We start from the raw sequence: 15,154 nt of genomic DNA, 5'->3' as shown, positions 1-15,154 counted from the left end.
TTTCAAGTGCCATCCTTACTATAAAAACCCAAGAGATATTGATTTTATCCCCCTCATGATTGATGAAAGCGGTTCTAAGAAAAGAGCTCTCTAAACTATTTCAAAGCCCACTGTAGCTCATCAGAAATGTCAGAGGTATCTCTGAGCTTATTAAGGCTGTATTTTTCAAACCTCTGTGGCTMTCCCCACATCCCCATGTCCTTTGCATGTATAAATTTTTGTATTTTTAATGGTCTTAGTGACACCTTTTCATTCTCATTTGCTCTTTTCAATTAACAAGATTTTCACACASAAGAAATAACTGCAAGAAAATAGAACATTCCTTAGACTTGCTTAAACAAGACATTCAGTACAATTAGACGTTATGGAAATACATAACAAACAACACCACAGCTCAACAATAAAGCAGTTAGAAGACATTAAGCAAAAGAAGCAAAGAAAGCTCAGATATTGCATGATCTCAAGCTCTATGCTACAGAGACTGCATGAGAAAATAAAAGCTGCTAATCTACTTTCCAAGTGAAACATTGTAGGTGATTGCTCTAACCTGGGGCACAGTACATTCTCTCTATGGCATCGTTGTCACAGGAATCTTCAACCTCCCTCCACCTGCTAAAATACGTTAGCTGAATGTGTCCTAAAAACAAAACGACAGGAGAAATCAAAACATTTTTCCCTTCCATTTTCTGCAGAAGTGAACTGTAATTACTCCTTTTGTAGCTAAAAACAGTATCATTAAGAATAATGGCATCATTAAGTACTAGAAGCTATTACTGGGGGTGAATTTGCTGCACTGATAATGAAGCTCTAGACAGGAAATGAAGATACTAATTACAAGATAAAACGCCTACTCAGTTAATTGGAAGCAACAGCGAATAAAAAGAAATGCATTTGCAAAAGTTCCTGACCTCTATCATTCAATAAGATGTTGTTTGGGTTCAAATCGCGGCACACAATTCCTTCTCTATGTAAAGCATCAAGGGCTACCACCATTTCAGCTGCCCATCTTTGAATCCAATCCTCTGGGATATTAAACCTGGAGGTTAGCGCTAATCTTTCGTCGAGGTCCTGAAAAATTTGATGTATTTCCTTCTGCCCTGCTCCTGCTACTTTGTCTTCCTTCTTTGGTGAAGTGTTTTTACTTTCAGCTGCTGGTGGTGACAAAGCTGAGTCTGTCTCCTCTTTCCCACTGCCTTCAGTTTGATTGGAAAACAGCAACACTCCTTCATTTCTTAACGCGTCTCTGTCCAAGCTAACTTCTTGAGCACCTGAGAGCGGGTTGGAAACACAGAAACTTTCTTCTTTGCTTGYCATGTGTAAGGAGCAGGCCCCAAGCTCTTGAAACAGAGCCCCATCTTCTGAACCACCTACCTCTTGGTCAGATGTAAAGAGGGTCCCAAGAGCTCCCTGAGTGACACCACTTTGCTCATTTGCTTCCRTGTGGGAAGGATCGCCCACTTCTGGTGCCACATGATTTGGCTCTTGATCAAATGCTTTGCATGGCTCTGTGGAATTATTTAATTGCAAGACATCAGGTGTTTCTAACAACTTTACTTCTGACACGTCCCTGTCAGATTTTGTAAACTTTGTTGGCCTTGACWCAGCTGGCTCTTCGGTGTCATCAGACACGCCAGGTAAGTTTATTAGGAGATCAGGCCTTCCTTCATCAATGCTATTCACATCATCAAAAGCAGCATCCTTAAAGGAGATAACTGGCACAGAGTCATTTGAACCCCTGCTCACCGTGTCATGAGCCTTCACACCCATTTTGCTCTCCAGGGCATCCAAGCTCGTGTCATGATCTGGGACAGAAAACAACGGCTTCAAAGGCTCMGATTTCAGGTTATATAATTTTTCTCCAAAATCAAGCCCCAGGAGCTCACTAGTGCTATCTTTGCTGTCTATCCTGAAGAGTTCCATGGGGCTGTTCTTGGATCTAGTTAAYGAGTCCAATATCCTAGTAGGGCTGGCTATTTCCGACTCGGCATCGTCACTGAACAGCTTTCTTTCCTGAGGTGCAATCTGAGTAGTGAAGCTGTCACTGCCAACAGCACTGCACTTYTGCAAGCAACTCCTGTCTTTGGTAWGCAGCCCTTCACTCTCTCCTTTAGCYGCTGGCTCCTCATTTAGGGAGCCAGAGTCAATTTTTTCCTGCCCATATTCATTGCACAACGTTAAGTAACTAGTGGTGCACTCTTCTTCTGAGCTGGATGCCGAGTCCATCCACTTGAAAATCATTTGGCCATCTTCCTGGGTGCTGCTGTCATCCTGAGAGCTTGGTGTCAGGCTGCTCCTCAGTGGGACCACCTTCAGCATGCCCTCCCCATCRCTTTCTCTGGAATCGGTGCTGCTACCAGTTTCTTTAGGAGTAGGTGTTGGTTGTTCCAGGTAAATTTTAGTTGAACTGGATGTTCTGGATTCAGGAATTTCAAAGCTCTCTTCAGGACTTCTGTTTAAGTACTTACTGACGTAAGACCACAGTTTCCCTCCTGAAAAAAAAAAAAAGCAGAAAGAGAGGGGATCTCTTAATTTCACTCAAAATATTTTTATTTTTTTTTATGAAACAAGAAAATATCCTCACTGTCACTATACACTATATCCTTACAATCACAGAGTTAGCTGGATCTGCTACCTCAGCAGGAAATAATTACCAGGACCACAACTTTTCACATAAATTTGTATTGTTACATAAATATTTAAAGAGCTGCATCTGAGATTAAGCTGCTGGTTTTTGTTTTTAAACTTCAGTGAAGTCTCATTTCAGTGTGTTTCAAGTTGCACAGTGGTCACTACTCTCCAGCTGCTGTCTCAAAAGAAGCAAACACTAGGGAAGATCAAATAGTTCAGTGCCCATGACCACTTCTGCCTACACTGAATAATTCTGTATCACAGCTCTAAACTCATGAGCAACATYAGTGGAAATGGACTGAAAACCAAACAGTTCAGTAATGGGAAGGGAATTAACTCTATTAACATGATATTTTAAGGGTCTGTGTCTCTCTTTGAAGAAGCTGGTTGTTTTTTTTTTTTTGTTAAATATTGACTTATTTCTCCCATTAACTTCAGAATTGAGAAAAGTTTTTTATGCTTTGCTGTCCCACACTAGGATTTATCAATACTTTTAATTTACATTGGCATAGAGTTCCTTCACAGCATCTAAGACAACTATATCTCCAAAAATAATAGTTACATTTAAAAAATGTAAAAATGTAAAAAAAGCAGGACTCCTCATGTTTCCAAATGCTGCACATATTAAAAAAAGCTGACAGATTTTAAAACATAATTTTAGCAAAGTAAGTCAAGGAGTTACTGTACCTCTTACATGTGCCAAAGAATTTGGCTTAAAGCTAGAAAGTCTCCTTTGATAACTTAGGGAAAAATGCACTGTCAAGACATTTCAATTTAAAAGATTGCATAGAAATTCTGGAAAATGTAGGAGTTCTAACAAAATCTTTGTCAAAGAAAAAAAGTAAGTATTGAGCCCACTGGGCATCTGCAAAGTTGGTAGGGTTTTCGTTGGAGTTTTTTTACTTATTTGGATAAAACAGAGTTTTATATTTTTCCAAAACACATTCTTTAATAGTTTGGGGCTTTTTTAACACTCTCTGTATCAGGCAAAATTCCTTTAAAAAGTACAATAAAAGAAGAAAGTATTTATCATTGCCTAGGAACAGATTTTCTATATTCCCAGGTATTTCAAATAAAATTTATCAAAGACAGGAAAACCTTGACACTTAAAAAAATTAATTTGAATAATATAATGTGGAATTTTCCGGCCTTCCAGCCCCCTGGCTAAGACAAGACTTGTTTTTCAAGGGGAATATAGTATCTCACTGGTTGTGGTGAAACTAAGTATATTAAAAATACTAAGAGGGAATTCTAACAGCTTGAGTCCAATGGTAAAAAGGACAACTTAGGTCTATTAATCCACATGGCTTCTGCCATAAGCTGCAAATGGATTTAGCACCAGGTCAGAATGACCCTTGCCACATTCTAAAATATGATGGAAATAGGTACCAGGTAAATGAACAGGAGTAAAGGGAAGCAATGCTCACAGAGAAAAGAACAAGAACTGCTACACTGGCCACTGTATGGCACAGGCACTTTAAATACCCACCCAGAGGTGTTTGCAAACATGCACCCMCAAGTGTGCCCTGCCACAGCAGCGAGGCTCAGCCCCTGAGTCCCTCCCAGCAGAGCAGCAGCTCCTCAGCCAGCGAAGCAGGGCAGGGACTGACTCTGAGCCTGGCTGGGCACAAGGGACCTGAGGTCTTGTGTCAGTGACACCGAGGGCCCTGGCCCTGCAGAGCTGCCTCCCGAGCAGGATTTCACCTCTGAGAGAAGCAGGGACTCCACGCAGGCTCTTAAGCTGAGGCTGCTTGCTTTAAACACSACACGCTGCACGGCAGCTCAGCAGGGCAAAGACACCCTGCCCTCCGAGCCCTGCAGCTGGCAYAGCACTTCAGGATCACTGGGCTTCAGCTCATTTGGGAAAAATAAAAGTTGTCCACCCATAATCACCAGTAGTTCTTTTCTAATGTTACACTTCTACATTTATTCATGTTTTTGCTATGAAGTGGCAGGGAGATAAAACAACAGAAAAAAGAATGAGAAAGAGAACATACAAAATTTTTATATATGTGTGAAAGAGTTTATCCTCTTTTTCACACTTTTACCCATAACAATTAATTTCCTTTAAAAGTTCAATTAAATTATTTAAAGTAATATAAAGTAATATAAAGTAATGTAATAAAATAACTCTGCCAAGTTTATTAACTAGGCATGGAATTATCCAGGTCCATTTCATACAAAACAATAAAACCTCATTTGACAACCACACCCTTACTGCATTTAATAAAACACATTATTTAATTTAAAAAAGTATAAAGTCTCCCCACTAGATTAATTAGCACGAGCCAAATATTTTCACCACATATTACTGTGTTTATTACTTGCACTTCACAAATTTCTYATAAAAAACATATCTTGGGTTCCAAAGCATCTTCACACACCATGACCCATGAAGACTCATGCAAGATTTTTGAAGCTTTGAGAAGTGCCTGGCACTACACTACCTCAGCCTCCAGGCATGGCTTTAACACAACTGCAAGCACCATCAGTGCTTCCTCAGATGGAATAAGTAAGAAAAAGTCTTTCTAACAGAGGTCTGTCTTGCGCTTTGACCTAGGGATGCAGAAAGCTCAAACTCTTCTTCCTGTGATCTTTTGTCACACCTTTTTTTCCTGTGYCATTACTGGACACCAGGTGTGCTTTTACACATGACACCCGAACAGCTCTCACTGACCTAAATGTTTTGTATCCCTGCACTAAGGTAAAAAAGAATGGACTGAGCTGCCCAGCAAAATCAAAAATGMAAGAATTATCCTTGCACAACTTAAGTTTTTCACCTATTGACATGGCAARCTGCTCTCAGGACAACTCCTGTCTTCCGCTCCCTCTGCCTCACTTCAAGCAAGATTTTATGCAGCCTCTGCTAGATTTTGGCCTCTACTCAAAGCAGCTTAAGAAAGGAGACCCAAGAAGGATTATGGAAGGAACAAGAGATCCCAATGTTGGGATCAATCCTTCAAAAGTCCACAGAAAAATCACTGGAAGATTTGAGAGGTTCAGTAAACACAAAAGTTGCAAAAGACAAAAAAAGAAATCACCTTATTCTTACAGTGTTCAGCAATTCACCACTGTCCACTTGTGAAAACAGGGAGAACTGAAACATTTTATTTTTGCAAATTTGTTGTCTCAGGTTTTAAAAAAAAGTTGCTCATTTTTAATGAYTTGTATTTAGAAACCACAGTGGAAATTACTACTTACTGCATCTCCAACTTAAGAGTTAAATACAAGTAAACAAAACAAAACAAAAAAAATTATGTCAAAATATGTTAACATACAAATATTTCAAGACTGGCCTTCTGGTCAAGTGGAAATACGTAAATAAATGCCATTCAATAATTGTGTTCTATAGTGAAAAACAACAATTTTATTCCTTTTTGAAAATGTCCAATCCAGGGTCAAACAAAAGTGGTATTTGTATCGGCGTATGTAATTATGCCTTTATGAATGACATACTAATAATCTTTCCCCCTCTCCCCATGTGTTGTGTAAGATCAAGAAAACCCATTAGCAAGCCRTGCTAATATAGTATCAGGAATCTATAAAAACTAAAATTACAGAAATCAATCCAAACAAGTAAGCTTCACTCACTGTCAAAGTCCAACAGACTATATAACTGTAAAAGCTACAGTATTAAGCTAAAGATTACTAGTATTTAATACAATTTCAGAAGTATATTATTAACATAACTAATTATTAAGTTTGTTTTCTTCTACCATGAACTGATTCTACAGCCAGTCAAGTTCAATCTTTCTGATTTTGTAAGCACATGAATATCAAGTTCCATGTTCTTCTGCAGTCATTCAATGAAAAAAGTTCGTACTAGCAGCCATACTTAACCATATTTCCAGCATTCTGGACCTTATACCTCTGCTTCTAGAGGCAGAATGGAAATAGTGTCCAAAATAATCAACAGGAAATCCAATATAAAATGACCAAGTGATGAAACTGACTAGGAATCTTTTATATTCTTTCAAACATTTCTGCAGCTTTTGTATTAATAGATGCAGGAACAGAAAAAAGAAAATACAGACACTATATAGTATATATGACAGGATAAAATGAAACCTAACAAACCAGCAAATTTAGTATCCTAAATGTGTTTTTGTTCCAGCTGACAAGAAAAATCCATGAGCAGTTGTATTTTTCCTCACTCAGTGCTTAGACACTTCCCATTTCAGCTTCACATCCTGAAAGACCGACTGGCTAAGGAGACATATTCCAAAATGAATCAATAGCTTTTGCTAGYTTGGCCCATGAGATTATTCCCAAGRATGAAGTACTGCAATTCTTGCAGAACTGGAATGCAGCTAAGAATGCAGCAGTCACTGAACTTACRAAATCCCAAGCTAAGTCAAAGTGTGTAATTTGATAGAGAAGAAAAAGAGAAAGTAGTGCAAGACGTGCTTGAATTATTGTCCAAAACTGGGGCCAACTCTAYGTCACTGAATAAGAATTTGTGTATKGCCAGGAGTAGCAATCCTAAACCATGCACCTCATGAGAATTAACAGCCCTCCTCACTGGAAAAGGAACAATTTTATGGTTTTCAAAGAATCACCGTCCTTTTCAGTGGAGTCATGCCTACTGGTAAATTTCATCAAGTTAATGCAATGGCTACATAAAAYGAGCCTTRCAYAGCTCCTAGGCCAAAATCAAAAGCWGACACRCAGGCCCTGCCACGGTACAACAATAATATTCCACAGCATCCCAACGGCAGCCACAGTGGAGCTGCAGCTCCACATGAATGGGAAGCTGACCCTGCCTAATCTCTAACATGACAGTAGTTACAAGCACCAGAGTCCTGTATCTGCAGTCCTGTATTTCCAGTGCTGCTGGGGAATCTCTGCTGCAAAGTTTGCTAGTTTAGGCAAAGCTCCCACTTCCCAACGCACTTGGAACAAAAGCTATTATTCCAAAGCAGTCTCCTGAAAAAGTCACTTGCCAAGGAGCGTATCACCTTTCCTACGTTTTCTGATTGCTGTCAAATATTTACAGCTAGCATTATCTCTTTTCCTAACAACAAATCCCCAGCTTTGCAAGCCAGAGCACTACCGTGGTGTTGTCTATCAATTGCTGCGTGCAGCAAGCCTCTTCAGCAGGAAGTTTCTTGAGTGCTCTCCAGATTGATAGGAACTCCAGCTTGTTTATGCTTAAAGAGATTTGACAGGTTCTAACAGCCACTTAAACTTTGATGTCCCATGGAAGCCCCCCAGCCTATTTTTGAAGCATCTGTTTCTAAAATTTCTGTAGTTAGTAGTGCCAGGAAGAAGATTGGCTCTCTCCCACATTAGAACTTGCCAAGTGCTTTCCAACAAAGCTACAAGATAACTTTACGGACTTTCATGCTTCTGATGCATCCTTGAAGCCTCTGACGGTGGCCAGGAGAAGACGCTTTAAGAGAGCCCAAGGCTCACCGATTCTGAGTGTGTAACAGCATCATGACTTACCAAAACAAACAAAACAAGTCTTCTTGAGTCTGTGTCAAGCTTGCACAATTCCATACAAAACTGAACAGTGCTGCACTTAATAATACAGCTAAAATCTACTATGAACAGGAAACACTGAACTGCTYAGCAAACACATATTGTCCACTCATAACATTTAAACCTCTGAATTCACTATATTACAAGCCACTGCCCATTTAAATTAATATTTTACCCTTGAATTTCCCAATAGTGTAGTTAACTATTTAGTTAACATATCTAACAACATAAATCAGCATCAGTTACAAATTTGACTGGCAGAATCTTTTTCTTATTGGCATAGAATTACTTGGACTATGAATATTAAGATCATTCATAGTTATAAAATAAAATAAATAAGATTTCAAGAGACTATCCCCTGGGAAAGTACTGACCTAGAATTTTCTATCCTTTTCCAACATTAACTACAAGTACCTTYTCTATTCATATCTGGTCTGAGATAGATGAAATTCTAAGATCACTTTTGTCTATAAGGATTCCTGGTATTACAATCCTTGTAATTTAAAGGATGAGTACTACTAACATAAGACTGATCTGATGGAGACCATCATCAGTGGGGCGAGCAAGAGTAGTCTCTGCATACAATGCAGCATAACTTTAGCCCTGTTTTTATTTATCCTTCACTCACACAGAGTTGGAAGCCTTTCACCCGAATCACTTTCCAGCATCAGTCTCATAGGACAGGGTGAGCTGCACTGGCCTTTGCCCCAGTCAGGGATTTGGGATTAGGCCCTACACCTGCAATACWCTTACATTCTCGGGCAATTTACTCATCACTTTGTAACCCAGCTACCGCTCTTCACAGCAGAATATATCACTACTTCTCTCCCTTTGGCTGTTTTGAGCCCTGACAATAGGTTTATGAAAACGAAAGAGCTCTGACCATGCAATGTCTCTATTTTTCTCACTGTTACCACATTCAAATTAACACTTCCAGGAAATTATCTTTGTCAACTGCTCACATTAGGCCTTCCTTTAAATTTTTGTTCTTATGTCTGACCACTTCTCCCATGAAATTCCACTACTACTCTGCTCACTTTTCCACCTGTCTTGGGGAAGAATGTTCTTCCTGAAGAGAAGAACAAAACTGTATGACTTCAGAAACTGCAGAAATATTAGGAATAGCTTTTTTATTATTATGTAATCCTGTCTCCTTTGATTATGCTAGGCTTAAGGGCAGTTGGTATCTGACAAGGGTTGTGGGTGGTTTTTTGCTTGTTTTGGGGTTTCTTTGGTCATGGGTTTTTAAAAATGCCTTTTCTCCAAACAAAATGTATCAGCTTATGTGGAAATTGTAGTTCAGGTGAGAATCTCCTAATTATCCTGTGCACTTCGAGAAAAGCAGCACTGTAAACTCCCAAGATCACCATCAGGCACTACTGTAATGTGAGGCTTTACTTCATGCATCACTGCTCACAGCAAAACCAAGCCACACATTGCAGAAACAGTCATTCCTGCTGCAAAGTTAACTTTAGCTGGCCTCGTATGACAAATTGTTCATGAAAAAGCCAAAATCTAAGTTATTAGGGAAAAAAGAAATAATATTCAATGTAATAAAATTAACTTCTCTCAGTCAGCTTAGTTCCTTCACATCATCCATTCTGTTGGAGTTATTAACATTTCCTAAAAAAAAGAACTATTAGCAATCTCAAAATTTATATTCTGCACTCATTCTAAACAAATATGGGTAATTACATTTAGGGAATATTTAAATCCAGGTGTTAGACAAAAAAATCAAAATGTAATTATTTTGTGCCACCTGTTCCCTGCACATTTAACAGGAATTTTATAAATAGTTTGAAGGCACAACTCTGTGGTTCTGCTTTGAACTCCTGTGTGATGCCACCAGCTATTTTCTTAAAAATCCAGATCAGTGCAATATTAACCAACAGGCAAATGTTCATTGTTTTTAGCAGAGCTATTAAATTCTTGTGCAAATACTTGTCATTTTAACTCGAAGATGCTAAAAAGATTTCCTAATCAAAGTTTACAAAAGTAGCCAAAGACTTTATCTCTGAGAGATAATTGTAAGTAATGCAGACAGTTGTTGCAGTCAAAGCACTCCCTCTCCTGTAGAAAATAAACAGTTGRAAKCTTTCAATATTGCTACAATTCAAGYAACCCATCAGGATTTGAGGCCATTTGAAGCAGGAATCAGATCCACTGCAGAATGTGAGGGGAAAAGGGGGAGGGACGAAAGAACAGAATGGAGTCTTACATTACATCTTTCTGTCACGCTAAAAATATTTTAACTGGATATACAAGGGATTAATTTGACAATGAAGTGCACCATTGATTAAAACTGAAAACCTTTGACTCTTTTCACCAATATGCTTAAACAAGAGACAAACCTTCTGCGTGCTGCAGCACGAGGAAGACAGACTCCTCGGAGATGATGTACTTGTGCAGACACACCATGTTGGGCACGCAGCGGGGGATGATGGTCGTTCTGCTCCTGCTGCACTCACTACTTTTCCTTAGACCCTGACAGAGAACAAAAAGGTCAGTTGTACCCTCAGTTGCCTTTGGAGCCTGCTGTGCTCTGTGTTTATCAACCAAACTAATCTATCCGAGTTACTCTGGGCTTCAGAGAAACCACTCATCTGCTGCTCTATGCCCCTCGGTCCCCCGAGGCTGTGCTGATGGCATCTGGCGCATTTCCAGAGAACAGAAGATGGCACAAAGCTGCCATTAAAATCAATTACATGGGTCAATGTTTTTATTAGAATCTCTCTCAAACTAAGTCATCAGGATGACACTCAGTTATTTCCCTGTGACCTTTTTTTAAAATTTTACTTTTGCGTGTGACCAAAAGACACTATTAAAAAAAAATTCAATTCAAGTCCTAAAGACAAAAGAACGCCTTAGCCTTACAGGTAATCCTCACATTTCCATTTTACTTTACTAAAGACAACAACCACCTCAATAAAAAGGAAAGGATTAGTCTCCTTGAGAGGCAATGATTTTTGGGAGGTAGTGCAGGGATGAAGTTGCCAGAAGTGAAAAAATTGATGTGGGAGGGTGAAAGGGAGGGGAGAGAGAAAGAGAAAAAAAATTATGTCAATAGTGTGACCTATTACAATATTGATAAACATAGGCAGTTACATGGGAAATTCAATGTTACCCTATCTGCCAGCACATAATGTGAGGTTCTAATATACAATATTCACAAATAAACCTTGCTGAGAAACAATTAGGGTTGTCGTATCCTGCACATACAATTTCAAATGCTGATACACAAAGTTAAGGTGGGTTGTAAGCCAGATCTGAAGCAAAGTTACAAAATGTGAGCAAGCAATTAGAGCTTCATGTTTGGGACACAGCTTTTTTTCTATACTTCTTGCCATTAGCAGTGGAATTCAGGTCAAGGGGAGCCTGAAGTAATGGCCACACTAACAATTCTCATAACTAAACTAATTTGCAGCATCTGAGATGTTCTGAGCATACWGAGGCCTTGATCTGAACACTTTCTGAAACATGGAACAGTAGCGTAAAAAATTTTCTTCTGACCAACTAGATATTCATAAATGTGATGGGTTAGTAACACTAAACACAGTTTTCTCAGACTATTCATGTAAAACATAATGAAACAAATTTGAAGAAGACCAGTCATACATTTCATCCAGAACCCATTTTGGCCAGTATGATACTCTTCATGAGGAAGACCACACACAAAATGAAGTGGATGTGCTTGGATTAAGGAGAATTTTCACCTCCAGCACCAGCCCTGAGCCACCAGGGCTTTACAGATGTTTTAAGCAGCATATTAAATCTGTGAATCTTCACCAAAGCCTGCCTAAAGTGTTGGCCTCAATAACCAGACACAACTCAGGTAACTAAAGCAGCATATCTGAGCACTAGGAATGTTAGAGAGAAAGGAAAAGAATGCAACCAAATACTGACAAAAAGAATTCCAGGCCACTTAATATGTATTATCATAACTCTATAAATTACATATAAATTGATCTTTGCGTGGTGGTGTAATTTAGAAGGCTCTATAATAAAAGATTATTAACAAATAATAGAATATCTTACCTTCAATATAAAAGTCTGCTGTGTTCTAGTGTCCATTACAAGCAAAACCTAAGCAAAAAGTATTCAGAGAAATATTTAAGATTCACACAAGCAAGCTAACAAAACACAGATCTTAAATCTAATGTTGAATATTCTTATAAAGAAAGCAATATAAGAAATTATTTTTCAAAAAAAAACCAAAAAAAAACAAACCCTTGCACCACACAGACTTGATAACCAATCTTTTTGTTAGCAAAGATGACCAAGGATATAGATCTCTAGTATTCTGGTAATAACAACAACATAAAAAAGGATTTATTTAAGGAGAGAAGTGTGGGTTTGCTGCAGAGAGAACACCTAGAGATGCAAAGAGCATCTCTGTTTTCTCTGTTTGCAGTGCATCACCTCTACTGAATGCACTTTAAACACAGCAATGAGAGAAGCACTAAATAGCAACTACACTCTTAGCAAGCTCCATCTGTTTACGTGTTGAAAACAAAACAAATAAAAAGATGCATGTGTATACACATTTAGGAATCTGCATCTTTAGAAAGCTGGAACCCTCCTCCTTCAAGCCACCCTTCTCAGGAATCAACTGTTTTCAAACTCTTAAGAACACAGATGTGCTTGAAAAACACCAGCTACAAGACAGCCACACGAGCAGCACAAGCACAAGCTCAACTCTACTCCAGGAGCAAGAACAAGATCGTGCCCTCACTATTTATTTACAGCAGACATTGCAAACTTCCAGTATAAATATTCACATAGTTATACTAAAATATTTAGACTGCAAGATCATACTTCTAAAAGGCTTTCTTCCATGCTAGCACTGGGCTAACCAAACTCTCAGTTTAATAGACAAGATTCAGCAACTCCAAGTTAACAGACAAGGTGCAATGAAGACCAAGTCAGCTTGCATCCAAAAAGACTTCTTGCAGAGGAATGACATGTCAGGAGCAGCACAGCTTCATCAGGTGGCAATAGGACAGCACCACACACAGCCTCCCTTACTTCCCTGCTGGGAGGGGCAGCAATGCAGTCGTGCTCTGCTGTCTCTGAAAGGAAGAAACCTCTGCCCTTTGGGATGGCAGCATTCAAAATCCACTCCTCTCTCCACTGCCATCTCAAACAAGAGAAGGAGAACAGAAGTCTTTTCTAATTTCTCTCTCAACATATTTCACCAAAAGAAAGTGACAGACTCTTCCACATCTCAAAGACCTCTCCTTTTACTGGAGTTATACACGACTTTAAAAGCTTTTCTAGATCTTTGGGGGCAAAAATAAATATACGTTGGTGCTACTGAGATTTTCTTGACAAAGGAAAGACCGTTTCCATATCAAGGGCATGGTAAGGATGGATGGATGGATGTACCCAGACCAGAGAGTTTGCCAAACAACTTTTTAGGCCTCTTACCTGGAGCTCCCAGAAACAGTAAAAACCAGCTCAATAAATAACAATCATAAAACTGGTTTTGTTATCCTTACTTAACCAAGAGGTGTAAAATTAAAATTAAAGAAAAACCCAACACCACATCAACCAACCAAAGAAAACCACAGAACAAAAGAAAAATAAAAGCCACTTTACAAGAGGTGCCGAAAGAAGGTAAAAATGGTTTGGAAACATCTATGTGTTTACAATCACTTTCCTTCCTCTTCTCCCAAGTTTGTTTGCAACTAGACACTGTTCACATTGAGGCAATAAATACGAGAACATATGTGATTTTTTTTTTTAAATGTGCCCTTTGACTGTCAATATCTCCCAAACAGGTGTTGGCTAAATGATTATAAATTGGCCTCTGGATACACCTCTTCAACCGAGCCATACAGGACTGGCGATAATATAATTAGACCTAAAAACATCAGGCTGGTGAATGCCTTCCATCTGTTTGGCAATAATGTTTAGTTAACAATAGTCTTTAAAAGAAGCACCTTCAACTTCAGTTCTTAAAGTTATTTATAGGGCCATTCTTAACACACCAGCACTCTTGCTAACAAGAGCTTTAGCCACTTGGAAATTTTTAGCCATACGGCTGTATATGAAAAGGAATGGCAGCATTTAACATCTGTATCTCTCCAGATTTACAAGCATCAACCTCATTTAAAGTCACTTCTTAATGAACAGTTCTGTGGTCTGTATTAATATTATAGTTGCATGCACAAAGATCATAAGGAGCCAAACATTTTTTTAATACCAACAGTAGGCCAATCAGTAATGAAGCTGTCAGCATAAAGGACAGAATAATAGCTTCTTTAACCCTCAAACAGGATTTGTTCATTTGTAGAGTAGAAGACACCAATTTAAAAACTGCTCATGGGTTTGCTCACCTTTATAAAGACAAAAATCTAATTTGGTACTAATTTGATACAATTGTCTTTCCAATAAAAGGCTCCTAAAGCCATCTTTTATTCCATGATAAAACAACCGCTATAACTAAAACTGTCATGAAATAATTACCTTTGATAGCATACCTTATTGCACAAATACAATTAATTTATTCCTCCCTTTCATTTTTCACACTTGCTTATCAGCACTGTATTAGCATATGGTGCAACAGAAGAGATTACTGAGCCCTCGCCCTATAAGTTGATGTATAGAACGACGACCACTAACGCAAATAAAGCAGGCAGCAGGTCCCTGTAGGGTAACTTCATCTGCTGCTATATTGCAGCATCAACACGAAACAGCAGCTATGGTTTTATACCTGCAATAACAACAACTAATATCCCTGTGTCTTTGAGGTTAACTACCTAGATGGACTACCCAGTCCAGCTAACCAGCCTCTTTCTTTTTACTTCCCATCAAGCCTTGTACATTCCCCGAGTGATTAACATCTTATTTACAGCTCCACTTTATTTTAAGGACAATTATTTCTTTGTTGATTCAGTATCAACCTTTTGGCAAGACTGTTTACCTCAAAAGGCACTCCAAGAAGCCCAGGAAGAGCCTTGAAAGTAACTTTAGAAATCCATGTAGTGATGGTCCACTTGGCCCTGGCAGACTGCAGATTTTACACGGGACCACCAAATCA

The 15,154-nt window shown here is 38.8% G+C and overlaps 1 protein-coding gene across 1 annotated transcript in view; it reads right to left on the bottom strand.

The window, feature by feature from the left end:
* The window catches only part of RPS6KC1 (ribosomal protein S6 kinase C1), an 85,502-nt gene that overhangs the window by 16,962 nt on the left and 53,386 nt on the right, over positions 1-15,154 (bottom strand). The window contains exons 10-13 of the mRNA XM_057365117.1: positions 12,148-12,195; positions 10,464-10,596; positions 909-2,489; positions 548-637 (exon numbers count right to left, since the gene is read on the bottom strand). Of these exons, the coding sequence (XP_057221100.1) occupies positions 548-637; positions 909-2,489; positions 10,464-10,596; positions 12,148-12,195 (1,852 nt within the window). The remainder of the gene's footprint in view (positions 1-547; positions 638-908; positions 2,490-10,463; positions 10,597-12,147; positions 12,196-15,154) is intronic.

Source organism: Malurus melanocephalus, unplaced genomic scaffold (assembly GCF_030028575.1).
Source record: "Malurus melanocephalus ecotype Western Australia unplaced genomic scaffold, MMel_1.1 scaffold_48, whole genome shotgun sequence".
NCBI lineage: Eukaryota > Metazoa > Chordata > Aves > Passeriformes > Maluridae > Malurus > Malurus melanocephalus.
This window is presented reverse-complemented; position numbering and strand designations above follow the sequence as displayed.